This window comes from Lolium rigidum, chromosome 7, assembly GCF_022539505.1.
Source record: "Lolium rigidum isolate FL_2022 chromosome 7, APGP_CSIRO_Lrig_0.1, whole genome shotgun sequence".
In the NCBI taxonomy this organism is placed as follows: Eukaryota; Viridiplantae; Streptophyta; class Magnoliopsida; order Poales; family Poaceae; genus Lolium; species Lolium rigidum.
The window spans coordinates 94051459-94079422 of NC_061514.1; the positions used below are offsets into that span (position 1 = coordinate 94051459).

Genomic DNA, 27964 nt, shown 5'->3' on the forward strand with positions numbered 1-27964 from the left:
GACAAAAAGATGCAATTGCGAGGATCTAAAGGAAATAGCTTCGAGCACACACACAACGGCAACGAGAAAAGTACTTAGTTACACGGGACCGGAGTATGAGTGCCTTTTACCTTTCCTCCCCGACAACGGCGCCGAGAAAAGTGCTTGATGTCTACGGGTGCTTCTATTCTTGTAGACAGTGTTGGGCCTCCAAGAGCGAGAGGTTTGTAGAACAGCGGCATGTTTCCCTTAAGTGGATCACCCAAGGTTTATCGAACTCGAGGAGGAAGAGATCAAAGATATCCCTCTCAAGCAACCACTGCAATCACGATACAAGAAGTCTCTTGTGTCCCCAACACACCTAATACAATTGTCGGATGTATAGGTGCACTAGTTCGGCGAAGAGATAGTGAAATACAAGTGGTATGAATGAATATGAGCGAGTAGTAACGGCGCCGAGAAAAGTGCTTGCTTTGGCGTGCGATTGATGGTAGTAATATTGCGGGAAGTAAAGATGCGGTAAAACGAGTAAACAAGCGATGATTGCAGTATTTGGAAACAAGGTCTAGGGATCATACTTTCACTAGTGGACACTCTCAACATTGATCACATAAATAAATAAGCTCTCTTCCTTTGTGCTACATATACTCTTGTTTGATAATGAACACCATTCGTTGTGTAGGGCTACAAGAGCACCTCAATGCCGGAGTTAACAAGCTCCACAACATTCGGCATTCATATTTAAGTAACCTTTAGAGCATAATAGATCTTTGCAATTTAAACCGAGTACTAACATAGCATACACATTGTCACCTTTACACTATGAAGGGGGAATAGATCACATCAATTCTATCATAGTAATAATTAACTCCATAACCTACAAGAGATTATGATCATAACCTACGGCAAGAACTACACGATGCACACACTGTCACCATTACACCGTGAAGGAGGAATAGACTACTTTAATAACATCACAAGAGTAGCACATAGACTAATAGTGATACAAAACTCATATGAATCTCAATCATGTAAGGCAGCTCATGAGATCATTGTATTGAAGTACATAGGAGAGAGATTAACCACATAGCTACCGGTACGGCCCTTAGCCTCGATGGAGAACTACTCCCTCCTCATGGGAGACAGCAGCGTTGATGAAGATGGCGGTGGTGTCGATGGAGAAGCCTTCGGGGGCACTTCCCGTCCCGGCGGCGTGCCGGAACGGAGACTCTCTGTCCCCGGATCTTGGCTTCGCGATGGCGGCGGCTGCGGAAGGTTTCTCGTATCGTGGCTTTTCCGTCTCGAAGATTTAGGTCAGGGAGCTTCTTATAGGCGAAGAGGCGGAGTCGGAAGGGTTACGGGGGAGCCACACAATAGGGGGGCGCGCCCCCCCTTGGGCCGCGCCGCCCTGGCGTCTGGTGGCCTTGTGGCCCCCTGCGGTTCCTCTCGGGTGTTCGGAAGCTTCGTGGAATTCTAAGATGCTTGGGCGTTGATTTCGTCCGATTCCGAGAATATTTCCTTACTAGGATTTACGAAACCAAAAACAGCGAGAACAGACAATCGGCCCTTCGGCATCTCGTCAATAGGTTAGTTCCGGAAAACGCATCAAAACGATATAAAGTGTGAACAAAACATGTAGGTATTGTCATAAAACTAGCATGGAACATAAGAAATTATAGATACGTTTGAGACGTATCAGTACCCAACACCTTTTCCATCACCAGGCTTCAAGCACATGAGATCAAACAGCCCCATCCTTTGCAAGGTATCGACCATAAAGCGATACTTGGTGGCTTGATGCATAGTAAGAACTTCCTTGTTGATGGCCTTGGGCATCACAATAACACCATTCTTCATACACTCTTGAGAGTTGTAGTAATCATCCCACATGGCCAGTTGGGTGTTGGTCCAGAACATCCTGTCTCCATGAAGGTAAGTTCGTTCCTCAAACCGATAAGGATTCTCCTCCCTGAGTCTTCTCCAATCAGCAACATGCGATGTGCCAACATTGAATGTTGGCAATCTCTCAATAAGATCATCATGTTCAGCTGCATGTTTGTCTTTCTTCCTCTTGGCAACTGACTTGCTTCGACCCCCAGTTGAACTACATGGAACATTTCCCTGAGCTGCTTTGCTAGTCATGCGAGAGCTAAAGCGGCACCCTGGAGGCCTCACAGGCCTACCTCTCTTGGAAGCAGTACCACGGCTATCATCACTTGAATTACATGTGAATGAGAAAATAGTGCGAGGATAGCAATGGGATAAGTGTACATGTCATCAGATATAGGGAGGCCAAAGAGTATATCATATGTTCAAGTGTTTTGATGAATTTATGCGAAAGACTGGGCTACCCGGCGTATGGTCCGGTCCAACCGGACAGGCCGGTCTTTCATCCGGTCTACCGGGCTACGCGCCGGTCCGACCGGTGTGGAGTGCCGGTTGACCGGGCCTGGGGCCGGCTGCTGTCGATTTGTTAAAGTTTGCCCAGAATTTCAACCACAAAATCATGCAAAAACTCATAAACTTGAACATATACTATAACATTGTAGAGTGGAGCATGTGCATAGTGGTGTGAGGCACTCTAATGCCACGAGGACTTACAAACCCTAACCCTAACCCTATATTTTCTCAAATTTCCTCAAGAATGTGCAATGTGTGAGAAAAACGAGAAGGAGAGGGAATGGAAGAGGGATTTACCCAAAGACATGGTCCTCCTTGCTCAAAGGAACATAGAGAACAGCAAGAGAAGGCTTGAGGGCCAAATCCTCAAGATCTCCAAATGTGGCTTGAGAGGGACCAAATCCCTTGGTGGAGATGATCCAATGTGCCCGATCTATGGTGGGGTGAAGTTTGAGAGGATTCTAGTGGTGGGAAGGCCCTAGGGAGAGGTGGGGATGAAGGAGGCAACGCTCATGGAGTCTATGGTGGAGGGGAAGTGAGGAAGAAGACCCCCAAAGAGGTAACCTCCTCCCCACTTAATCAAACGCATGACCGGCGCACCGCCCGGTTGACCGGGCCAGTGACCGTATGGCCCGGCGCTGAGGCCGGTTCGACCGGACCAGTGACCGGCCAACACTGTTTTGCCTATTTTTGCCCCTATTCTTTGTGCAATTGTGTGTGTAGCTTAGAAGATGACATGTACATATAGATAGATAGATAGATGTATGATGAGATGAGCATAAACATGGGATAGGAAACACAAGGTTTTCTAGGCATACCCATTGGAGTGAAATCCAAACAAGATGTAAATAGCAACACTGGGCATGATTCGAAATATATCAAGAATCATAAATCATTTTGAAATAGTTTTTGCAATAAGATCATTTAGCCTTATATAGTCAAATCAATTAGCAATTGAGGCTTAATGAGGGGCGGGGGATTACTCCCCCTATGTGAAAGCGCAAATGTCATGAGACCTCGAAGAGACATGCTTGGGTCATATAATGACATTGGGTCTGTTTATGTTGCACACATAGGTATGCATCATACCAAGACATGGTAAGATGACTATCCCCATATGTGTTGCACCTCTAAGCTAGATAGCAAGATAAGTGCAAGAATATAGTGCAGAAGTTATTCGATCCAAGTTTTTAGGATCAAGAATACCAAGTTCTCCTCTCAAGTTTACAAACCGGGCTTCATCCAAAGGCTTAGTGAAAATATCCGCCAATTGGTACGCTGTTCCCACATGAGTGAGATCAATGTCCCCATTGGAGACATGGTCACGTAGGAAGTGATGGCGAATGTCAATGTGTTTGGTGCGACAGTGTTGAACCGGGTTATTGGCGATCCTTATTGCACTTTCGTTGTCACATAAAAGAGGCACCGTACCAAGAGACACACCATAGTCTTTCAAGGTTTGCTTCATCCATAACAACTGAGTGCAACAAGATGTCGCGGATATGTATTCGGCTTTGGCGGTGGATAGAGCGGTGGAGTTTTGTTTCTTGGATGACCAACTCACCAATGACCGTCCAATAAATTGGCAAGCCCCGGAGGTAGACTTCCGGTCAACCTTATCATCGGCCCAATCGGAATCCGAATAGCCAATGAGTTCAAAGGTTGACCCCTTTGGATACCACAGCCCGATAGTAGGAGTAAGAACAAGGTATCTTAGAATCCTTTTGACCGCCATCAAATGGCTCTCCTTAGGAGCAGATTGAAAACGAGCACACATCCCTACACTTAGCATGATATCCGTCCTAGAGGCGCAAAGGTAGAGCAAGGATCCTATCATGGAACGGTATACCTTTATATCCACATCCTTCGCACCATCACATGAGCCAAGTTGCCCCTTTACGGGCATGGGTGTCTTCATTGGACTTGCATTGGTCATGCTGAACTTCTTGAGCATGTCCTTCACATACATTTCTTGAGAGATGAAGGTGCCTTGTGAAAGTTGCCTCACTTGGAAGCCTAGGAAGAACTTCAACTCTCCCATCATGGACATCTCAAATTTCCTAGTCATCAATAGCTCAAAAGCTTTGTTATGATTGGTGTTAGTTCCACCAAATATAATATCATCAACATATATTTGACATATAAATAAGCCACCCCCTTTAACCCGTTTGGTGAAAATGGTGGAATCGACCGTACCCATGAAAAACACATCATGTAGTAAGAAATCCCTAAGGAACTCATACCAAGCACGTGGAGCTTACTTGAGACCGTAGAGTGCCTTATGGAGTAAATACACATGGTTGGGTCGGCGTGGGTCTTGGAAACCTAGGGTTTGAGCTACATATGCCGTTTCTTTTAGGGGACCATTCAAAAATGCACTTTTCACATCCATTTGATATAGCTTGAAGTTGTGGAAAGATGCAAATGCAAGAAAAGACGAATAGCTTCAAGACGGGCTACCGGCGCAAAGGTATCCTCAAAATCCATACCATCTATTTTGGAAAACCCTTGCGCCACTAACCTTGCTTTGTTTCTTATAACAATGCCATTCTCATCTTGCTTTTTCTTGAATACCCATTTAGTCCCAATGACATTGATGCGATGATCCTTGGGTCTCTCAACAAGAGACCATACTTCATTACGAGTGAAACACTCCAATTCTTCTTGCATGACAATTACCCAATCCGGATCAACCAAGGCTTCATGTACCTTGAGTGGCTCAAAACTAGACACAAAAGCATGGTGTTGACAATAAGTTATAAGTAATGCATGGTGTCTACGAGTTACCACTCCTTTTGAGATGCTACCAAGGACTTGATCTACTTTCATGTCACTTGCCCTTGTAGCAGCCTTGATCTTCCGAATGGTTCCTTCATGATCAACAAATTCACTCTTGCTAGGACACGATCATGAGGGACAACTTGAGCTTGATCATGAGTTGAGGATGTTTCTTGATTACCATCATGGTCTTTCTCAGTGGGTTGAGGGCTTTCTTCTTGTTCTTCGGAATGTGGCTCATCTTGAGTAGAGGATAAGTCTTGAGTTGCACTTGATGGTTCAGCTTGAGTTGAGCTAGGCTCTACTTGGCTGAGCTTGATACTTCTACTCCATCATTCTGATCATCATTATGAATTTCTGTGGGCCGGATGTGTCCAATTCCCATAAGTTTGATGGCACTAGAAGGATCATCATTATTACCTGCAACACATGGAACAACTTGCTCCACTTGCGAGCCATTATCCTCCAAGAACACCACGTCACAAGATACTTCAATAGCCCAAGTGGACTTGTTGTAGTATCTATAGGCGTGAGAGTTCTCCGCATAACCAACAAATGTGCCCTCAATAGTTCTAGTTTCAAATTTACCAAGCTTCCCTTTATTGTTCTTAACTAGCATTTGCATCCAAAGACACGAATGTACATAACATTAGGCTTGTTACCTGTGAGAAGCTCGTATGGAGTTTTATTATGTAGAGGACGAAGAAAGAGCCGGTTGGAGTAGTGGACAGCTGTAGAGATGGCTTCTCCCTAAAAATTATGAGGGGAATTGAATTCACTCAACATAGTTCTTGCCATCTCAATAATAGTCTGGTTCTTCCTTTCAACAACACCATTTTGTTGAGGGGTGTACGGAGCTGAAAACTCATGCTTCATGCCCTCATCATCAACAAACTCTTGCATAGTGTAGTTCTTGAACTCGGTGCCATTTTCGGTCCTTATCGCCTTGATCTCAGATTCATACATACGTTGAGCCTTCTTGGCAAAGATGATGAACTCTCTCTGGGTCTCATCCTTAGACTTGAGGAGAAAGACCCAAGAGTATCTTGAGTAATCATCGACAATGACAAGTCCGTACTTGCTCCCACCAAGAGTATCATAATGTGATGGCCCAAAGAGATCCAAATGAAGGAGCTCCAAAGGCCTAGATGTGGTGACGATGCTCTTGATAGGATGTTTCTTCTTGAGTTGCTTTCCAGGTACACATGCAATGCATACACGATCTTTCTCAAAAGAAATGCCGGTTAGTCCAACAATGTGCTCACCCTTTAGGAGTTTTTTAAGATTTCTCATGTTAACATGACCAAGGCGGCGATGCCACAACCAACCTTCGTCATGTTTGGCCGCCATTAGACATGTGGAGGGAGAGGGGCTCTCTTTCGAGAGGTCAACCACGTAAAGGTTGTTCTCCACATATCCAACAAGGACCAATTTGAGATTGTCACTCCTAAAGACTTTCACACAATAATTAGTAAAATATGAATTGTAGCCGGCATCTGCAAGATGATATATAGAAGCAAGTTATAGCCAAGGGATTCAACAAGCATGACCGTCTCAAGGCACAAGTCCTTAGAGATTGCCATCTTGCCATACCCAAGTACCTTTCCCTTTGAGTTGTCACCAAAGGTGATGCTTGACATCTTGTTAACATCCTCAATGAATTGGTCAAGCACACCTCTTCCTCCGGTCATATGATTGGTGCATCCACTATCAAACACCCATTTTGGATCACCGGAGGAATACCCCTACAAAATCAAGTAGAGGTTTTAGGAACCCATCGATTAATGGGTTCCTTTGTAATGGAAACAAGATCTTTTGGTACCCAAATTGAGTACCCTCTATAAGCATATCCATTACGAGGGCCAACATAGTTAGCATAAACATCACCATAATAATCAACAAATAGATCATAGTGATTGTTAGGTGTCGTGCGGTCACCACTAGTGGCTTTGCCCTTTGAGGCTTTGCCAACATTAGTGACCTTCTTGTTCTTCTCTTGAGCGGGTTTCTCCTTCTTGTAGTTGTTCTTCTTGTAGGGCTTGGGGCATACCTAAGTCCATGCTTTTGATTGTTTGACCTTTGCTTACTCAAGAGGTCATCCAATACCATCTTATTCTTTGCGGTGGTGAACTTGGCTAGTTCCTTTGTCAACCTAGCATTTTCCTCAAGAATAGTTGCTTGCTCACAAGCCGATTCATTAGGATGATAGTTAAGACCATATTTGGTCACCAAGGATTCAAGGTATGTATTGGTGTCAACGTGCAAAGATAGTTCCTCTTGTAAACGAACATGTTCCACAACAAGATTAGCATGCTCACAAGTAAATGAGGTGGAGGAACTAGCAACTTTTTCAACCACAATGAGATCATTCATTGATCCAAGAGCCTTCTTGTAGGTTTCTTGGAGTAGGTCATGGTTCTCTCCAAGTTTCTTGAGCTCATCCTTAACAAGCTTGTTAGCTCTATCAAGGTGGTCAAGATCCCTAGAGAGAGAAGCATGAGCAACTTCAAGCTCCTTCTTTGAAGCATCGAGCTCTTGGGCCAATAATTGAGCCCTTTAAATAGTTTCAAGGTCCTTAACTTTATCTAGTTCAAAGGTTTCAATTTGTTGCTTAAGGCCTTGAGATATACACCTTTCAGTTTTTAGCTCTTGTCTTAGGAGATTGAATCTCCGTTCTTTATCATTCAAATGATATTCTAATTCCTCAATGGACTCATCCTTTTCTTTGAGTGAGTCCATCAAGAAATCAAACTTGACAAGAGCATCACCACGAAGAGTGCATCTTACTTTGTAAAGTTCCTTAAGCATAGCTAACTCTTCTTGATTTCCAGTTTCATCATCAAGAACACTAGATAGAGAAGGTGGGGATTCCATTACGTACCTTCATTTCTCTTGCCATTAGACAAGAGCCAACGATCGTAGAGGGGGTAGAGTCATCAGAGTCATCATCATGAGGGGGTAGAGCCAACGATCGTAGAGGGGGTAGAGTCATCGTAGAGGGGGATTCCATTACCTTTGTTTCAAGGCAAGTTTGTTTGGGGATTCATCAACACGGTTCATCGCCATGAGCCTTTCTCCTGTCTTGGCCATATTTTCATTGGCTGCCACATAGGAGACTAAATCATCTGCGTTCAGATCAGCTTGCTTGGTAAGGATTTGCAAGTTGAGTGCAAGGTTGGTATCCTTTTGCTTGACTGCAATCATGGCAATGACCTTGGACTTGATAAATTCTTCATTCATCTCAAAACCATTGTTGTATTTTTCACATCCAAGGCCCTTGACCTTCACTCTAAGAGCACCAAGCCTTCCATAGGCATCGGCCAAGGATTCTCCTTCTGTAATCATGAACATAGTTGCCTCCATCTTTGCGGACTCATATAGAGCTGATTGGATCAGATTGGTTCCCTCTTGAAGTACTACAATCCGATCCCACAACTCTTTAGCGGAGTCAATGTCATTGACTTGATCAATGAGTTTCCGGTTGATGCCACTCCTAATCTTGTCACGTGCAGAAGCATTGAGTTGACGGTTGTAGAATTCGGTGGATGTCAACCGAATGGGGTCTTGTGGCTTCCGGTATCCATCAACAATGATCTCCCACAACTCCACACTGCATCTGCGAATATGAGACTCCATAGAAGATTTCCAAAAAGGAAAGTGAGTTCCATCAAAATGGGGAACATTCCCACTATGGTTTATATGAGGCATGGGTGAAGTGTTTTTGGGATAGTCATGATTGACTTCATGGAAACTTTCCCGAGGGGCCGAAGCCCCATTAGAAGTCCCACTAGTCAGGTTCTTAAGCATGGCAGTCATTTGTGCCATTTGGCTTTGGACTTCATCCTCCTTCAACTTTTTCTCGGCATCGTATGCCAAGAATCCGGATTTCATCTCCCTAACCGAAAGGTTAGAGTCTTCATCCAGACCCTCGAATAGTTTATCCATCTCACTCTTAAGGTTGTGAAGCCCTTAAAAAGAGTCCAGGCTCTGATACCAATTGAAAGTTCAGAGATGGTAAACCTAGAGGGGGGGGGGGTGAATAGGTTTCTACAAATTTTAATTCTTTCTTTGCAATGTTAGGCTTTGCGGAATATAAAGGTGAGCCTAATGCAAACTAGGTGAGGCAAACTATATGAATATACAAGTAACTCAATCACGAAGGCTCTCACAGGCAATTATATCACAAGTAAGGAGTTCAGTTAGAGATAACAGATAGCACGCGGAGACGAGGGTTTATTCCCGTGTTCCCTTCCTTTGCAAGAAGGTACGTCACGTTTGGAGGGGTGGAGGTCCCACGAAGGATTCCCCAATGCCACGAAGGCTCACCCTATTCTCCAGAGCCTATCCCACGAAGGAATAACTCACTTACTTGTGGTAGACTTTGAGGTAGCCTCCAAACCTTCACAATCTTGTCAGGAGCAAATCCACAGCCCGGATGCTTCCGGACCTCTCTTGCCCACCTAGGGATTCCAAAGAACCCTAGAGAGCAAGTATCTTGATGAATACAAGGGGGGACAAGATTTGGCTTGGTAGAACGGTAGATCGGGACCTCCTCTATCTTTTCCCCGGAGGGATTTGAGTTTGGGTGGAGGAGGAGGGAGATCTGAGACTTTTGGTGTTTCTAACAATGGAGTATGAGAGAGAGAGAGAGCTCAAGAACAACTTGTAGTGTAGTGCCTAACTATTCAGAGGTAGGAGAAGGGGTTTTTATAGTGTCACTTGAAATCTGGCCGTTGCAACTTGCCACCTCAGCTTTTTCTTCGAGGAACCCGGTCAACCGGACCTGGGACCGGGCAGTCCGGCACAGGGCCGGTCAGACCGGGCCTGGGACCGTACCATGCAGTCTAAACCGGAGCTGAGGTCGGACCTTGACCGGGGACGGAAATTGTCGCGCAGTACATGCCTCCGGATGTCACTAGGGCAGGACCCGGTTGGCGCCGGGGCGCCCGGTCCACAGCCCGGTCCGACCGGGCGCATGATCGGACCAGGTCGGTCCAAGCCAGGACGGCGGCCAGGGCCATGACCGGGCGGTTACGTGTCTTACGAGAACATGGCCCCGGTTGACACCGATCCGAGGGCCGGTCGGCGCGGCGCGGCCGGTGCCAGGGCCGGTCTGACCGGGCCTATGGCCGGCCAGGTGCTGAAGATCCTTTCTTGATTTTTGTCGAAGTGGGGGGGGGGTCTCCCTTTACCTTCTTGTTCCATTGATACACCATTATGCCTCTTTGGCTAATACCTGGGAATAATCTTATAAACATGTATTAGACCAAATACTCTAGCATAGTGTCATTGTTACCAAAATAATGGATAAGGGTGAAATACCCTTACAACTACGAAGCCCCCTACAACCCTATCCCCCACCACACCCTCCCCCTCTCGTCGCCAGCGCCGGTGGCGCCGCTGGACGAAGCCCGGTTGACGTGGCGGCAGCGGGGGATCTTCTCCTGTTGCGCCATGTAGCGGCTCGGCTGGGATTTTGCTAGGGTTTCAGGGGACGTCGTCGGGATGGTGGAGGCGGCGTCGCGTTGGAATAAGGGTGCTAGAGCTCGATCCCCATATCGGCGAGGCCACTTGTGGTGTCCTCTCAGATATGCGGATCTGGGGAGGGTGGTTTTTCCTGGCGCGGTCGAATTTCGACCCTGTCGTGGAGTTTATTCAGGAGTCGGAGGAGTGCGGATGCTATTGTGTTCCCCTCGACCGGTCGTGGTGGCGAGGGAGAGGAAGGGATGGCACCACCGTCTTCCTTTGTAGGGTTGTTTGTGTTCTTCTGGTGGTGTGCGGCTGTCTCGTCTTGCAGATTCTTCCTTCCGGCTGGCCTTGGTGGCGAAGGGAGGAGGCGGCTCGACGTGTCAACGCCTAAACCTGCCATATGGTGGAGCGTAATGCTGGTGGTTTGGGTCTACTGCTCGGGGTTCTTCGTTTGGAGGTACTACTTGCTCTTCCCCATCTCCTGCCTGCCCGATGGTCTGGAAAAGATTCTTAGCTCTCACCCCTCGGGGTGGGCGCTCGTACGGTGTTCAAAGCCCAATGTGAGTATGTGACGACGGCGGCGGCGGTGATACGATGGTATTGGAAGATGCGCTGCTTTTGGATCCGGTCCCTGTACTTGGTTGGTGACGATGAGGACGATAGGCTTGATTGCGTTTTGGAAGTACGGTGTGAGATCCTTCTTGCAAAAATCTGGGTCCATATTGTATTTTTTTATTTTTGGAGTCGTTTGTAATAGGTTTCACCAATGAATTCCGTCAGTTGTTATCTAAAAACATAAATTACAAAGCTGACCAAAAACAAGCTCGAAGCTGGGCTGTTTATTTTAGATTTCTGGGCTTCTGGCCCAGCCCGCCAGCACCCGACGCTTCTCGAGGCCGCCAGAGAGAACCAAACCGAATTCTGAAACGAAAACTGGAAAAGTTCAGAGAACTTGCGAAAAAGAATTTCTCAATCCAATTGGTGCTTTCTCTACCCATCTTCGACCTGTAGAAGCGAAGACTTGGAGGTACAAAAGGCAGGGGCGCAAATGGTGGGCTTCCTTCGGGCCTTCACCGCCGCATCCGCCGTGCCAGCAGCAGCAGCAGCCGTCGCCGCAGTCGCCTTCTCCTCCGCCGCCCCTTACCCCTCTTCCAGACTCCGCTTCCCCTTGCTCACCTCCCTCTCCCCGTTCGCCTCCTCTTCCGCCGCCTTGCGTACGCCGAACGCCGTCCCTCCGATGGCCGCCGCCGCCGCAGCCACCACAACAACCGATCTCTCCGCTCCCGACAAGGTTTAGCCGCGTCCTAATTTGATTTCCCTGCGTGCTTGCCTCGCCTAGGGTGTTCAGCTTTTCTTTGACTTATCTCTGGTTCGTCATGTATTGCAGGCCACCTCGCTTCCGGAGCTCACGGTAAGCGCCCCAAACATAGGACACCCGTTTGTTTTCCTTATTAGTCTTGCCGCGATGCTACTAGGGCAGGAAGGTAACCGGGAGAGCCTTATTAGTTGCTGAGAGATTACGTAACTGAGGTTCCATTGGTGCTTTAGATGTGTGCTGTTCAGATACAAGAACCTCACCTAAGTTCAGAACTACTTGTCCAATTGCTTATAATGTTACTAACCATACACAATTTGGTTTGTTTTCGATGGCTAGCTAGATTGTTTTTCTGTCGTTTGTTTTAAGTTTGCAGTTCCCCATAGGGCTGCTTATCCATGCTAAAGCGGCAACTACATCACTAAAGCATTCTGATATTAGCTATTATACTCCCTCCCTCTAAAAGTAGGTGTCTTTGTTTTGTCTAGATATACATCCGTATCTAGAAAAAAGTTAAGACGCCTATTTTTAGAGGGAGGGAGTACTATGTTTGTGTTGAATATAGGATTATATCTTGTTAGTAGATGAGCTTCACATGACAATTAGGTGTATACTTTGTTGAGCTGAGGGTGATGGTTTTCTTTGTGGCGGAGGTTTGATGTATTAGATAATCAAAACGGTTATTGTGTCCACTTCTTTTGTTTCACTGTTTACCTTTTGCTTCAAGTGTTCTGCTAAATCTTAGATAATTCATAAATATGTAGGATTAGGATAACAGCCCAAATGCCAAACTGAGCTATTCTCATACGGTTATACCAACCATCTGGTTGCAGACTACTTTGAGGAAGATTATCAGTTCTGTCTTCAAGCCATTACTTTGATCAAGATTTTCAGTGCAGAAAGTTGGCGACAAATGGACAATGATAGAGCATTTTAAGTCGATAAATGTTCCTTTGTTCATGGCAATTAAAGATTGGATAAAATAAATTTTGACCCAGGTTATTGAAATGCAGCAAATGCTGATATGATTCTCAAACTGGACATATAGACTATTCAGAAGCCCAGCCCCAAGGTTTCCGTTTTGAATTTCTTGAGCTAAGGCGCTATGCCATATTATAGAAGGTCAATGTTTTTAGCACGTATGAATTGAGAAAATACTGTAATTTCACCAAGCTAAATTATATTGGCCAGTGTGAGTTCTGTTCATAAAGGACCATTTGGTAATTCCGGAGCTAAGGTGCACTGTCTGAAAACCCGCTGTCATGTGGGGTTGTTTTTTCATTTTAACAAGATCATATGTTTGAGGTTGTCTCAGAAAATAAGGTGCACTGTTCAAAAACCCACTCTAGATAAAACTACAGAACTGAACCTATTGGAACTAATATTGAAAAAATGGTTTCCCCGAAGTTATGCTTTACTTTAGCCCATTCTTTCCTTGTGCATTATTAAGGGAAATCAAGGAGACAAAAAAATGTTTAACAATCTTGTTCTTTGTATGGCTGAAGACCGAATTCATGGTGGACATGAAATGTGAGGGCTGTGTCACAGCAGTGAAAAACAGGCTTCAAACACTTGAAGGTACAAATCTTTGAATGATCTGTTGTATATAAGAATCATGTGTATCCCTTTTCTTTCAACCATTCCCTGTTGGTTTTAAACATCGCCTCGTACTACAGGAATTAAAAACATCGAAGTGGATTTGAGTAACCAGGTTGTTAGAGTTCTTGGGTCGCTCCCAGTGAAGACAATGTTAGATGCTCTGCATCAAACAGGCCGAGATGCACGTCTGATTGGGCAAGGGAACCCAGACGGTGTGTGTTTATTCTATTTATTTATTGCATGTTATTCCTTCTGAAGTCTTTCATATGTGCCTAACTACTTTCGATATTATTGTATATAATTCCTAATGCTATGTTGTGGAGAGTGCAAAAATAAGTTATTTAAAATTTTGATACCTGGCTTTCACTCCCAGGACTAGTGTAACCATTTGTAGCGTCGGTCCTTAAATATCTTCAATTTACACTTTCACTCTCGCATAACTAACATATTTATAGAGACTTTGATTCTAAATGTCTTTGCTTTTACTGTGATGCTAACATTCATCTTGAAATGCTTTAGAACTGCACCATACCCTGTTGAACTCATTTTGGTATGTGGCATAGTATTAACTCTGAGTTTTCCATTGACAAATGCTATCTTAAAACAGTCTTCTGACTGCTGGCATGTTTTATTTAGTTTGTGTTCCACACATCTTTTCTACTACAGCAACTAATTGTGTGGCTTAACATTTGCAGCTTTCTTAGTTTCTGCTGCTGTGGCTGAGTTCAAAGGGCCAGTTATATATGGTGTTGTTCGTCTAGCCCAAGTTAACATGGAATTGACTAGAGTTGAAGCCACTTTTAGTGGGTTATCACCTGGTAAACATGGATGGTCAATAAATGAATTTGGCGATTTGACAAAAGGTGCTGAAAGTACTGGCAAAGTATATAATCCACCGGATTATCTATCCAATAAGGTAATATTCCAATGCCTTGCCACTGAGGGGTTGATAAATCATGTACATACCTGTTCTTTTGACTTCCAAAGAAAAAATTGTAAGATAAATCTAACCCCTGGGATCTACCATAAGAGTATAAGCCATGTGTTTTGAAAGCACTCTTAAACAGTTGTATCCCATATCTCGTGCACCTGCTTTGAACATGCTGAAGATCTTGTATTCGTAGGAGGGCGCCTTGCTATTTCCCATCGTCCATTGGTTATCTCTGTTTCCTTCACGGTCTCTGATGTCCATTATTCAAAATGTTCATAGACATATCAGCCAAATTGAATAAACTGATTTCATGTTGTTTTGCACTTGTATGCGTACCTACAATGATCCTTCTTTTTTTGAAAAAATCAAAAAAGTACATCCATAGGTTAAAAAAATCTCACATGTACCACTTTGTATACCATCTTGCTACAGCATATACTATGTACCTACAACTATCCTTCTTTTTATTGAAAAATTCAAAAAGTGCATCCATAGGTTAAAAAAATCTCGCATGTACAGATGTACATGTTAGAATGTACCGTGAGTCTGGAAATAAGTTGCTGAAAACTCTCTTCGAGTTTATCTGATACGGCAAACAGCAGCGGAACTATTTGAATTGTAGATCACCACATTAAATTTTTGTGCAGCTTGCAAATGAAAGGATTTTCTCACAAAATGTTTCAGATTCTTAGTCTATTCTCACATATACACAGCAATTTTAAAAGTTCTGTTGAAACTTGTAGCTGTAGTTTTCTAATAAAGAAATCACATGGCTCCAGAGCCAAAAATCACCTATCGCTAGAGTAGATCTGTTACTTCTATTTCCTTTTACAGGTCCTTTTGATCTACTATGCAGAAAGCATTCATTGCGTCTTAAATAGAATGACCAAATTCACCGAACTAAATAGCTGCAAATATTGACACACTGGTGCTCTGCCTTCTTTTTCATATGCTGTAGCACATGTGTTGTCAGAACATAGCAGATTGGGATTGTACAGCTGCAGCTCACCTCACTGGTGGGTCTGCTCTTAACTTTTATTATCTGCTGCAATTCTTTCATTAAGTCCGTTGTATGTATTTGGGGAAAATGATAATTGACCGCAAAGTGGAAGTCCAGGGTATATTTAGTTGAGATTTGATGAATTGAGCACTTGTGTGTAGTGACAGCAACATCATCGTGTAATTGCGGGTGTTCAATTCTCTAAATTGCTTTCAATTATTACTGAATTCAAGAGTATTGTTGTTGATTTGAACGATAGTAGTTCGATAGCAGCAAGTTATATGTGGCTTGATGTTCATATATTTAATCTTTTCTGGAACAGCCCCTTGGTGACCTGGGAACACTTGAAGCTGGAGAGAATGGAGAAGCTCAATTTTCAGGATCTAAAGAGAAACTGAGAGTTGTGGACTTAATTGGTCGCTCTGTTGCGCTGTATGCTACCGAGGACAGATCAGACTCGGGCATTGCGGCAGCCGTGGTCGCTAGGAGCGCTGGTGTCGGGGAGAACTACAAGAAGCTCTGCACCTGCGATGGTGTCACCATTTGGGAATCGAGCTAAAATCTGCCACGATGGAGTTTCACCATACTACTGTTTCATCCCCAATATGTTGTACACAGAAGTAACAATGTAGACACAATCAACCAGTTACTGAGCATTTGGAATAAGAGTGAATACATTTGAGGAATACATTTTTCTTCAGTAACTGCAGCTTCTGTGCTATTGCTGCTACTCAACTGATCTGTCAACTTCGCTCACAAAGGGGCCAGGGCATAGCTGTTTCTGCTCCCAGGCCTGACTATTCCAGAACAACAATACTAAGAGAGAAGCTCACATTGGTGGCAGCCATGTGAGAACCAGCGGGCTCCGGACGATGTGAACGCCGTCGCTCCATGACAGAGCTCCGAACTCGGGTGTCTTCTGAGCTGCCTTGGTTTTTAGCGTGACTTTGTAGGCAAGCTTCTGGTTTGCGCTGCTGAAGCGCAAGGTGTTTGGCTCAACGACGACGTCCGCGCCTTTGAACTTTGTGACCTTGACATGGTATGTCGAGGATCCAGGGCCGACGTTCGTCACGGTGCGGTGCACCATCAGCGGAGTCGATGGCTGATCGGTGAAGACCGCCGAGATGGCTGGATAGTTGAGGTCGCCGGGCGAACTGAAGGTGTTCTTGCATGTCATGTTGGAGTTCTTGGTGAAGGCCTTGAGCTGCGTCGGCGTCAGGTTCTGCGTGCACAGGAACTCCAGGTAGTCGTTCTGGCCAATGTCGTAGACCAGGCCAGGGCTGAGAGCTCGCATGGGGTGTATGTGGCCAGCACCGTGCTGGAACGGCGTGGACGCCTCGCCGGTCGCCGCGTCCTTGAGCAAGCCGTAGGTGTTGTCGTGGACGTACGCGGTGGTCATCAGCGCCGACTTGATCTGCGCGGGGCTCCAGTCCGGGTGGCTCGCCTTGAGCAGCGCGGCTACGCCGGCGACGTGCGGGCACGACATGGACGTGCCCGACAGGATGTTGAACCCGACGCGGCGGCGGTCGCTGGCCAGGCTCGACGGGCTGGCGTCGCCGCTCCAGGCGGCCAAGATGTTCACGCCGGGCGCGATGAGATCCGGCTTGAGGATTTCCAGAGTCAGGTAGTTTGGGCCCCGCGATGAGAACGCGGCCACCACCGGCGACGGCCTGATCCCGAGCTTGGTTCCGGCGAAGCTGAGTGTTGCGGTCGGTTTTGTGGCGGTCTTGGTGTACTTCTTCACCGCAATGCCTTCAGTTTCCCCAACAGCCACGGCCGGCAGGAGGTGGCTGTCGGCGACGAGCTCCTCGCCGTTCGCTGCAGTGTTGGCGAGTATCATCCCGATGCCGCCAGCTTCCTTGACAACTTGACCTTTCTGCACCCGAGGACTGATGCCGCGGTCGCATATCACAATCTTTCCGGCGACGGTGCTGCGGTCCAGTGTCCCTTCAAGGCACATCGACCTGGGATTCGGCATGGTCGAGTTGCCGCCCATGTACACCAGCGGATACTGCTGCCGAGGCGAAAGATTCTGCCTGCCTTTGTAGAGCGAGACGCCGGTGAGGTTGGCGCCGTTGCCGAGCGTCGCCGTGGCCGGGAAGTCACGGTCCATGGTGCTCGCGCCGACCGTGGTCATCCACGGCGACAGGTTGGTGAGGCTCAACGGGTCCGGGCCAGAGTTGCCGGCGGAGCAGGCGATGAAGACACCCATCTGCATGGCCCCGAACGACGCGACGGCCAAGCTGTCGCGGTAGTAGGGCGAGGCGCCACCGCCGAGGGAGATGGAGAGCACGTCGACGCCGTCCGCCACGGCGCGATCGACGGCGGCCAGGATGTCGGAGCTGAAGCAGCCGCCGGCCCAGCACACCTTGTACGCCGCGACGCGGGCGCGGGGCGCCATGCCACGGGCGACGCCGCGCGCGTAGCCGAAGAGGCCGGCGTCCGGCACGGGCGAGCCCGCGGCGGTGGCGGCGGTGTGCGTGCCGTGGCCGTCCTGGTCGCGCGGGGACTTGAGCTCGGTGGTCTCGTTGATGGGCCCCGCCGAGGCCTCGTAGCCGTTGTAGAAGATGCGCGCGCCGATGATCTTGCGGTTGCAGTCCGCCGTGGTGAAGCCGCGGCCGGTCTGGCAGAGGCCCTTCCACTTGGCCGGGACGGGGCCGAGCCCCTTGTCGCTGAAGCTGGCGCTCTCGGGCCAGATGCCGGTGTCGAGGACGCCGACGACGACGTCGTGGTCGGCGAGGCCGGCCGCCCATATGCTGTTGCTGATCTCCGGGCCGATGCCCAGGAAGTCGGGGCTCCTGGTGGTGTGCAGCTGCAGGACCGTCTCCGGGAGCACGGCCAGCACGCCGGCCGCCTCAGCCAGCCGCTCGGCCTCGTCGTCGTCGAGGCGAGCCGCGAAGCCGTGGAAGGCCGTCTCGTAGTTGTAGACGATCTTGGTGTAAGCGTCATCCTCCTCCTCCTCAGGTTCCAGCTGGGCGGAGCTCACAGACTTGACGGTGGAGGCGTACCACTCATGGTGATAGTCGAACGAGCTCGGCATCTCGGACGCGGCCATGTGAACAATGTAAGTCTTGGGGGCTCCGGCGAGAGCAGGGATGCTCGCCTGAAGGAGCACGAGAACCAGGCACAGCGACGGAGCCGCCCATCTCGCGCTGCGAAGTTCCATGGAGAAGAGGCGAGGCTGAGCGAGTTTCAGGAGAGCGTGGGTGGAGAACTCTGCTAGCTGCTTATGAACGCTCCAGCTCTCATGCTTGGAGTGAGCTGAGAGTGGCGTGAACAGTGAAGAGCAGCAGTAATAATGTGAGGTTGAGGTGGTTCGCATTGAAGTGAATTCATTTTGGCTGCGCGGTGGCGGTGACCGGTGATTGATCGTGTCGAGAGCCGTTGGTACATTTTCTTCTCGCACACATTCTTCCATTTCTCGGAGATATTTCGGGAGGAGGGGGCCCTTGACCCTCGTGTCTTCTTCTTCCTTCTTCCGTCTACGACAGCTGCAAGCCTACATTGCATCTGTGTTTAATGGGAAACTCCATTAACGCGGTGGATCTGATCTACTGCGTACTACACTACTACCTACCAGCCGCAACGGCACATACGCGCTGTAGGGTTAACGCATTGATTCGATCTCTGTGGGTGTGGACGGTTGCTCGGGTTCCCGGGAGCAATTCATGTGCTACACTTCAATGGTGCTACTGTTAATGGCAGTGACACTTTGTACCGAGGGGGAATTCTTGGTACATCGCCTCCTTTCATGGAAAGAGATGCAATGCCGCCCGTACGCCTTTAGATGGATTGTACGATGATTAGAGTAATCTGGGTTTTTGTGACGGCTACGTGAAAGGCTGAAAGGTGCCGCTGCTACATGAGAAAGAAGACAAGCCATGGCCTCATTATCTCTTTGTAAAGTAGAAATTTCCATCGGGCAGCATCGGATGAAGTGCTGACTGGACGGTGCACCAAGTAATTATTGGAATATAGACAACGGTTCATTTTTTTTCAGTAAAGAGCATTTTATTTTTTTAAAGTTTAACCATTACACTCAATCTCTACATAGTTGGGATGCACACATAACTAACGTATGCACAGCAAACAAGAAAAAGTCTCAATACAAGTAATCATCTAAGAAACTGTAATATCGTCTATGACGAAAGACTAATCCTAAGATTGCGCTACCACATCTATGTTGGGTAAAAAAATTCTCGACGTGCCTCTAACCATGTAGACGTCTTCGTAAATAGTCGCGTTTCTTCACACATTGTAGAGACATCCATGAATGGAGCAAAGATGTACACAGGTAGATAACCTACATAAGAAAAAATTGTTATCGAAATCATTTCTACATAACCAGAGCGACCAAATAACATCAAGTGCTCCCTGATAAGTATTTTAAACCAATAATCCACCCCCATTTAGCCAGTTGTAAAAAAAAAATCGCAACTCTACGTGAGGGATATAAGGTAAAACCTATTTGGATGATTGACCATATAGATGTAGCAAACTAAAAGAATAGGCGTTTTATTGTCTCATCATGATGACAAAAGACACACTTCTAACTTTCCTGTCAATTGGGTCTTGCAAGATTGTCCTTGGTGAGGAAAACTCCTCCCTGGAGATACCATGCAAAAACCTTAGTATTCGTCGGTATCTTAATTTTCCAAATCTTCGGCTCAACAAGCTAAATCAAAGCTTTGTACATAGAATCCGTAGATTTCATCTATCCCTTGCGTCAAATGGACTAATGCCAAATGCTAAAGCAAGGCATTCCAAGATTCAAGCCTGAGACCAACAAGATCTCTTCTGAGCGTCACATTCCGTGGGGAAGAATCCAACACTTTAGCTATTCTATCGCTTTTATGATGTACAATATTGTACATGCTGAATATTGTTCCTGTATGGTGGTATTACCTAACCACTTATCCTCATAGAACCTTATTCTCAAAGCCATCCTTAATCGAGAAAGAACCATATGGTAAGAAGTGTTTCTTCATTGCCATAAGGCTAGCCCGCAAGTGCGAATCTCAAGGTTTCTAATGTGAGACAGTGCATGGAGATCCATGTTCTTTACCTCAAGGTCATGAACCCTAAGCCCTCCTTGATCCTTAGAACGACAAAAAATGTTCCATTTGGTAAGCTGATATTTTTCTTTTTCTCACTATCTTCTTACCAAAAGAATCTTAATCGGAAATAATTCAATTGTTGTAAGACTTCTTTAGGCAACTAGAAGAAGGAAAACATGTAAAGTTCCATATTAGTTAGTATTGAATTAATAAGAACCAATCTTCCGTCTAGAGATAGTAATTTACCTTTCTAGCTACTAAGACGCTTTTGTAATTTTTCTTCGACGTGTTTCAATTCAAAAATGACAAGCCTCCGATAATGAATATGGATGCCTAAATAGCTTTATTGAAAACTGACCCAACTCACAGCTGAACAAATCGGTCTTATGAAAACTGATTTTAAGACCTGATAGTTGCTCGAAAGCTTGTAAGGGTATTTTACCCTTATCCATTATTTTGGTAACAATGACACCATGCTAGTGTATTTGGACTAATACATGGCTACAAGATGATTCCCATGTATTAGCCAAAGAGGTATAAAGGTGTATCAATGGAAGAAGAAGGCAATGGAGACCCCCCCACTTCGACGAAAAATCAACAGGATTTTCTCGAGTACGGCGGTCACCGGCCCGGTCGGACCGGCCACGGCACCGGCCAGCCCGGTCTGGACCGGCTCCAGCGCTTGTGCCATCCGGGCAGGATCCAGTAAGGGGGGGCGAGCTCTCCGGTCGTCGCCCGGTCGCCAGCCCGGTTTGGACCGGCCCATCCGGTCCCTGGCCCGGTCAGACCGGGTTCCAGACCGGCTGCCCCGGCGCCAACCGGACTTTGCGCCTATGCCATCCGGGCGCATTCCAGTAAGCTCAGAAGCTCGTCCGGTCAAGCTCCGGTCTCTGCTCCGGTTGAAACCGGCCGGCCCGGTCGCCAGCCCGGTGAGACCGGCTCTGTGCGCCGGCGCGACCGGCGCCAAATCCGGTCCAGCCGGATTCCTCGAAGAAAAGCCGATGTGGCAAGTTGACCAACGGCCATTTTCGAAGAACACTATAAATAGGCCTTCTCCTACCTCCGAACAGGTTAGGCACTACACTACAAGCTGTTCTTGAGCTCTCTCTCTCTTACTCCATTGCTAGAAACACCAAAAGCCTCGGATCTACTTCTCCTCCACCCAAACTCAAATCCCTCACGGGAATCATTAGAGGAGGACCCGATCTCTTGTTCTACCAAGCCAAATCTCATTCCCCCTTGTATTCATCGAGAGCTTGCTTCCTAGGGTTCCTTGGAAACCCTAGGTGGGCAAGAGGAGTCCGGAAGCATCCGGGCGTGGATTTGCTCGGGCAAGATTGTGAAGGTTTGGAGGCTACCTCAAAGTCTACCACAAGTGAGTGAGCTATTCCTTCGTGGGATAGGCTCCGGAGAATAGGGTGAGCCTTCGTGGCGTGGGGAATCCTTCGTGGGACCTCCACCCCTCCAAACGTGACGTACCTTGTTGCAAAGCAAGGGAACACGGGAATACATCCTCGTCTCCGCGTGCTATCGGTTATCTCTAACCGAACTCCTTACTTGTGATTTAACCTGTGAGAGCCTTCGTGCTCGAGTTAGTTGTATCCTCATATAGGTTGCTTCACCTAGTTTGCATTAGGCTCACCTTTATATTACGCAAAGCCTAATATTGCAAAGAAAGAATTAAAACTTGTAGAAACCTATTCACCCCCTCTAGGTTTACCATCTCTATACTTTCGGTTGGTATCGAGCTCTGGACTCTTATTAAGGGCTTCACCGCCTTAAGAGTGAGATGGAAAAACTATTCGAGGGTCTAGATGAAGACTCTAACCTTTCGGTTAAAGAGATGAAATCTAGATTCTTGGCATATGATGCCGAGAAGAAGAAAAAGGAGGATGAGCTACAAAGCCAAATGGCGGAGATGTCCGCCATGCTTAAGAACTTGACTAGTGGGTCTCCTAGAGGGGCTTCGGCCTCTCTAGGGAGTTTCCATGAAGTCAACCATGACTATCCCAAAAATACTTCACCCATGCCTCATATAAACCATAGTGGGAACGTTCCCCATTTTGATGGAACTCACTTTCCTTTTTGGAAATCATCTATGGAATCCCATATTCGCAGCTGCAGTGTGGAGTTATGGGAGATCATTGTTCATGGATATCGAGTGCCACAAGATCCCATTCGGTTGACCTCCACCGAATTCTACAACCGTCAACTCAATGCCTCCGCTCGTGACAAGATTAGGAGTGGCATCAACCGCAAGCTCCTTGATCAAGTCAATGACATAGACTCCGCTAAAGAGTTGTGGGATCGAATCATAGTACTCCAAGAGGGAACCGATTTTATCCAATCAGCTCTTTACGAGACCGCAAAGCAAGAGGCTCATCAGTTCATGATTCGAGAAGGAGAATCCGTGGCCGATGCTTATGCAAGGCTTGGTGCTCTTAGAGTAAGGGTCAAGGGTCTTGGTGTTGAGAAGTACAACGACGGCTTCGAGATGAATGAAGCCTTCATAAAGTCCAAGGTCATTGCTATGATTGCTGTTAAGCAAGAAGACACTAACCTTGCACTCAACTTGCAAATCATGACCAAGAGCGCCGATCTCAACTCCGATGATCTAGTCTCCTATGTGGCCGCCAATGAAAACATGGCCAAAGCCGGAAAGAGGCTCATGGCAATGAACCGTGTTGATGAAGCCTCACACAACCGTGAAGCGTCACACAACCTTGCTCTCAAAGCAAGAGCCGACCATGGAAGAGAAGAAGATTATGAACTTGGAGAAGATGAAGAGATGACTTAAACTAGTGACATTGCTACCGACTTTGCTTTCTTTGCCAAGAAGTACAAGGCAAAGTTTCCAATGCTCCTCAATGACAAGAAGAAGAAGAGAACTTGCTACAACTGTGATGAAGATAACCACTTCGCAAATGAGTGCCCTTATGAGAAAAGAGTAGACAAGCCAAAATTCATCAAAGGGGTCAAGCCAAGATTGAAGCCAAACCCAATCAACGATCGATACAAGAAGAACAAGGGAATAGCCTTTGTTGGAGCCGAGTACTTGTCCGATGAAGAAGAGGAAGATGAGGAGAAGGAGGCCGGAGTGGCCGGCTTGGCTTTCTCCAAGCCCGGGTCACTCTTCACATATGACTACTCCAAGGATTACTCCACGGAGAATGATGTTGGCTCTTCCTTCATGGCAAGAACAACTCAAGATGATGACTCGGATGACTCTACCTCCTCTACAATCGTTGGCTCTTGTCTTATGGCAAGGGAAACCACGGTAATGGAATCTCCACCTTCCTTGTCTAGTGTTCTTGATGATGAAACTGAAAATCAAGAAGAATTAATTGTGCTTAAGGAACTTTACAATGTTAGATGCACCCTTCGTGGTGAAGCTCTTGTCAAGTTTGATTTCTTAATGGACTCCCTCAAAGAAAAGGATGAGTCCCTTGAGGAATTAGAATATCAATTGAATGAAAAAGATCGGAGATTCAATCTCCTAAGACAAGAGCTAAAAACCGAAAGGTGCATATCTCAAGGCCTTAAGCAACAAATTGAAACTTATGAACTTGATAAAGTTAAGGACCTAGAAACTATTGATAGGGCTCAATCATTGACCCAAGAGCTCAATGACTCAAAGAAGGAGCTTGAAGTTGCTCATGCTTCTCTTACTAGGGATCTTGACCACCTTGAAAGAGCTAACAAGCTTGTTAAGGATGAGCTCAAAAACTTGGAGAGAACCATGACCTACTCCAAGAAACCTACAAAAAGGCTCTTGGATCAATGAAGGATCCCATTGTTGTTGAAAAGCATGCTAGCTCCTCCACTTCTTTTACTAGTGAGCATGCTAAGCTTGTTGAGGAACATGTTCGTTTACAAGAGGAACTCTCTTTGCATGTTGAGACCAATGCATATCTTGAATCCTTGGTGATTAAATATGGTCTCGACTATCATCCTAATGAATATTCTTGTGAGCAAGCATCTATTCTTGAGGAAAATGTTAGGTTAACAAAGGTGACATAGGCACCCCCAATGGGCCTACCGAAGATAGTACCCGGGGTTTACTGAAGGCCCACGTATCGAAGAATAAGAAGATTCGGAAGCCCAAGATGTAGTTATGGAAAGATAGAGTTGTAAAAGGAAGTGTAAATTGTAATCTTGCGGGACGGGTCAGAAACCCTCCCGGACTCTGTAAACTCGTGTATTACGAATCCCTCGGCTCCGCCTCCTATATAAGGGGGAGTCGAGGGACAAAGAAAGGATCGAATCATTGTTTTCCCAAACCTTAGCTTTTACATCGTCGAGTACTTTTTGGCTGAAACCTTCGAGATCTACTTGCCCTCTACATCCAACGAAACCCTAGTCTACTACTTGTAGGCATTGACTAGTTCATACCTTGTCAATTGGCGCCGTCTGTGGGAATTAGAGGCGACAAGGAGCTGATCTCGATGGCACGTTCAAGATCATCGACTTCGTCGATAGCAAGCAACATCATGGACAGAGGTAAACGGATCGAAACTGGTCTCGTTGATTTTGTTCCTCACCCGCCCTCCCGTTTGGATGCATGTGCGTATCTGGAGGAGCCCATGGAGATGACGTTCGGAAGGTTTCACTTCCGCGTCGAGAAAGAAGGAACGTACCGTCTCGAAATTCCGATCTCGTCGGGATTATCGGGGGTCGATCCCGATTTTTCAAGCTCATCATCATCCGTCGAGTCAGGCGATGAAGAAATTTCGTCGCCACGCTTCATCAACACCAGGGCAAGCGAAAAACTCGCCAAGATCTTCAACGACATATCCTTCGAGTCATCTGCGGACTCCTATATAAGCGATGACTCGAGTAGCGTCGACAGCTTCGACTTCATCGACAAGTCCATTACTCTGGGAAAGGTCTTCACCAATCTTTATGATGGTGTCACCAAAACCAGTAAGGTGCAGAATCCAAAGTATCATCAAATCTATGCCATTGGAGAAGCAAGTCGCGATCAGGAGGAAACGTCGGAGGCTTTCGACGATTTGGGAAATCCATATGTCGATCCCTCTGACCTAAGGCGAGGTTTAGGCACCAAATACGTCGGGCCTACACCACGTGTTAGAGTTCAACTACCACAATCAGCATTGGGATAGAGCCGCAAGAGCTATGGATGGTTCAGAACCAATGGCGACAACTGCTACGACTGAAGAATTGCAAGCTTATCAATATAGGCTCGCTCGAGCTGCAAGAGAGTTGGAAAAACAGACAGCGGCTCTGAACAGGAGAAGGGAGGCAGCTTCAGCATCAAGTAGGCGAAGAGCGGATTTGAGTCGACAATCCGGAACTTCGGGAGATAGTCACAGGGAAGCCCGGAGGGGAACAAGATCTCGGCTGGAAAATATACCTGAAGCTGAAAGAGAGACTTTAGTTCAAAACCTCGACATGTCTTTTATGTCGATAGATACGAGAGGGAATATTATTCCCAAAACACCAGAAGCTGGGTATATGGCGACACAAGCCTTTATCCTAGCGTCTAGGCCACCTCCCGGAGATCCAAGAGAGGCGTTATACAACATGGCCATGGCAGGATGTGGAGCCATGGGAGCAGCGTTCGCAGCAACACCTCCCGAAGAACCTGTAAGACAAAATAGCCCGAGACCTACTGCAGCAGTGCAAGATCCAGCAGGAGCAAGTGGTGCCAGAGATACGGCGGCCCAGGCGAGGGTAGATAGAGCGCGACAAGAGGGAAGAGAACATCGACGTTCACCAGAACTCGCCGAAGAAGATATGTGTGGACTCCCGTGTTTTACACGACGGGTCCGAAAAACTCGAGTCCCATCAGGATTCAAGTTACCCGACAACTTCAAAAAGTTTGACGGCCTTCAAGATCCAGAGGATTGGTTAATCGACTACCTCGAGACGGTGAAGCTGATAGGAGGAACCAGGGCAACAGCCATGCAAAGTATCCAAGTACACTTGAGTGGAGCTGCGAGGTCTTGGATAAAGAAACTTCCCCCAGGTTCCATCGACAGCTGGGACAGCTTTGAAGACGTGTTTGTCAAGAACTTCCGATCAACTTGCAAAAAACCTGCGACACTCGAAGAGTTGAGATCATGTCGACAGAAGCATGATGAATCAATGAGGAAATACATCCAAAGGTGGAACATCATCAAAAACTCGGCAGAAAATATATCTGACGAGAGAGCGATAGACGCGTTTGTTGCAGGAGTTCGACGAGGATATTTTGTGGAGGACTTGGGAAGAACTAACCCAAGGACAGTATCAGCATTAATGGAAATAGCAAACAGATGGGCAGATGGCGAGGACGCTGTGCATAATAAACGACACAGGTCACCAGAGGAGGACCGCAGTCGAAAATTTCAAAATAGACGACGATTTTCTCGACAATTTTCGGGATATGATGCACCTGGCCAAATTTCGGCTGGGTTTCGAGCGAGCGCTGGAGGGAGCAATAGAGATGAGTATCAAAGGAGCAACGAGCAGCGAGGCGAAAATAGAGATGATTCCCGAAACAATAGGCCAAACAATGGGCCTAGGTTTCAGAGACCCTTTGTGTCCCCTGAGGATATGATGAACGGCCCATGCCAGATGCATTTTTATGTCGACAATAACGGGAAGAGGCAGTCGGGGCATTTGCAGAAGGACTGCCAGGAACTTTCAAGCAATGATGAGATTCGCCGGACAAGCCAACGCTCAGGCAGCGAGTCGAAACCCTCAGGGACCTAGGAGTGAGATCCACTTACCACCTCCTCCCGCAATTACGGACGAAAATCGACATCAGCTCAGAATTGCGGCAGCACCAGCACCACCACCTTACGTTGATCCCAACTCACATGGAGCGGTCTCGATGATTCAGAAAGGCAGGCCATCCAACAGAGCGCAGAAGGTAATCTCGCGACAGGTGTTCATGGCAGAGAAGATGCCTCCACCAACAGTCGAATACCTCAATTGGTCGGGACAAGATATTGGCTTCACAATTGCGGATCACCCGCAGCAAGTTCCTCGACCAGGGCAGTCAGCACTCATCTTACCAGTAGTAATTGCAGGATTCAACGTATCTCGAGTATTTATTGATGGAGGTAGTAGTCTAAACCTTATGTATGCAGATACACTGAGGAAGATGAACATATCCTTGGCAAACTTAAAGCCAACGGACACACGTTTCCATGGTATCACACCAGAAAAACCAAGCTACCCACTGGGGAAGATCAATCTCGACGTTCAGTTTGGCACTCGAGAGAATTACAGGATAGAGAGGTTGGAGTTTGAAGTCGTGGATTTCCCATCACAATACCACGCTTTGTTGGGACGCCCAGCATATGCCAGGTTTATGGCAGTACCACAGTACACATACTTGTTGTGGAGGATGCCTGGACCCAAGGGGCCAATCACAGTAAAAGGAAGCTTCGCGCTAGCCGATAAATGCGACAAGGATTTTCATCGAC

The 27964-nt window shown here is 46.9% G+C and overlaps 2 protein-coding genes across 3 annotated transcripts; one reads left to right on the top strand and one right to left on the bottom strand.

Moving 5' to 3' along the window:
* Positions 1-11659: 11659 nt before the first annotated feature.
* Positions 11660-16175, top strand: LOC124670679 (copper chaperone for superoxide dismutase, chloroplastic). Its single transcript, XM_047207155.1, has 6 exons — positions 11660-11917; positions 12014-12037; positions 13447-13519; positions 13618-13752; positions 14236-14456; positions 15794-16175. Exons 1-6 carry the CDS (start codon positions 11675-11677, stop codon positions 16028-16030), a joined length of 933 nt encoding a protein of 310 aa, XP_047063111.1. The 5' UTR covers positions 11660-11674; the 3' UTR covers positions 16031-16175.
* LOC124670678 (subtilisin-like protease SBT1.3) lies at positions 16103-18729 on the bottom strand. 2 transcript variants are annotated; one of them, XM_047207154.1, is made up of 2 exons: positions 18449-18729; positions 16103-18403 (listed from the first exon to the last, which is right to left on the bottom strand). In XM_047207154.1, exons 1-2 carry the CDS (start codon positions 18635-18637, stop codon positions 16301-16303), a joined length of 2292 nt encoding a protein of 763 aa, XP_047063110.1. In that variant the 5' UTR covers positions 18638-18729; the 3' UTR covers positions 16103-16300. The 2 variants fall into 2 exon arrangements, with proteins under 2 accessions (XP_047063110.1, XP_047063109.1); XM_047207153.1 differs by having other exon boundaries at positions 16103-18729.
* Between the last annotated feature and the right edge of the window lie 9235 nt (positions 18730-27964).

Coding starts and splice junctions, on each gene's coding strand:
- LOC124670679 (XM_047207155.1), top strand. CDS start 11,675: ATGGTGGGCTTCCTTCGGGCCTTCACCGCCGCATCCGCCGTGCCAGCA. Junction 11,918..12,013: donor ATCTCTCCGCTCCCGACAAG/GTTTAGCCGCGT, acceptor CATGTATTGCAG/GCCACCTCGCTTCCGGAGCT. Junction 12,038..13,446: donor CCTCGCTTCCGGAGCTCACG/GTAAGCGCCCCA, acceptor GTATGGCTGAAG/ACCGAATTCATGGTGGACAT.
- LOC124670678 (XM_047207153.1), bottom strand. CDS start 18,637: ATGGAACTTCGCAGCGCGAGATGGGCGGCTCCGTCGCTGTGCCTGGTT.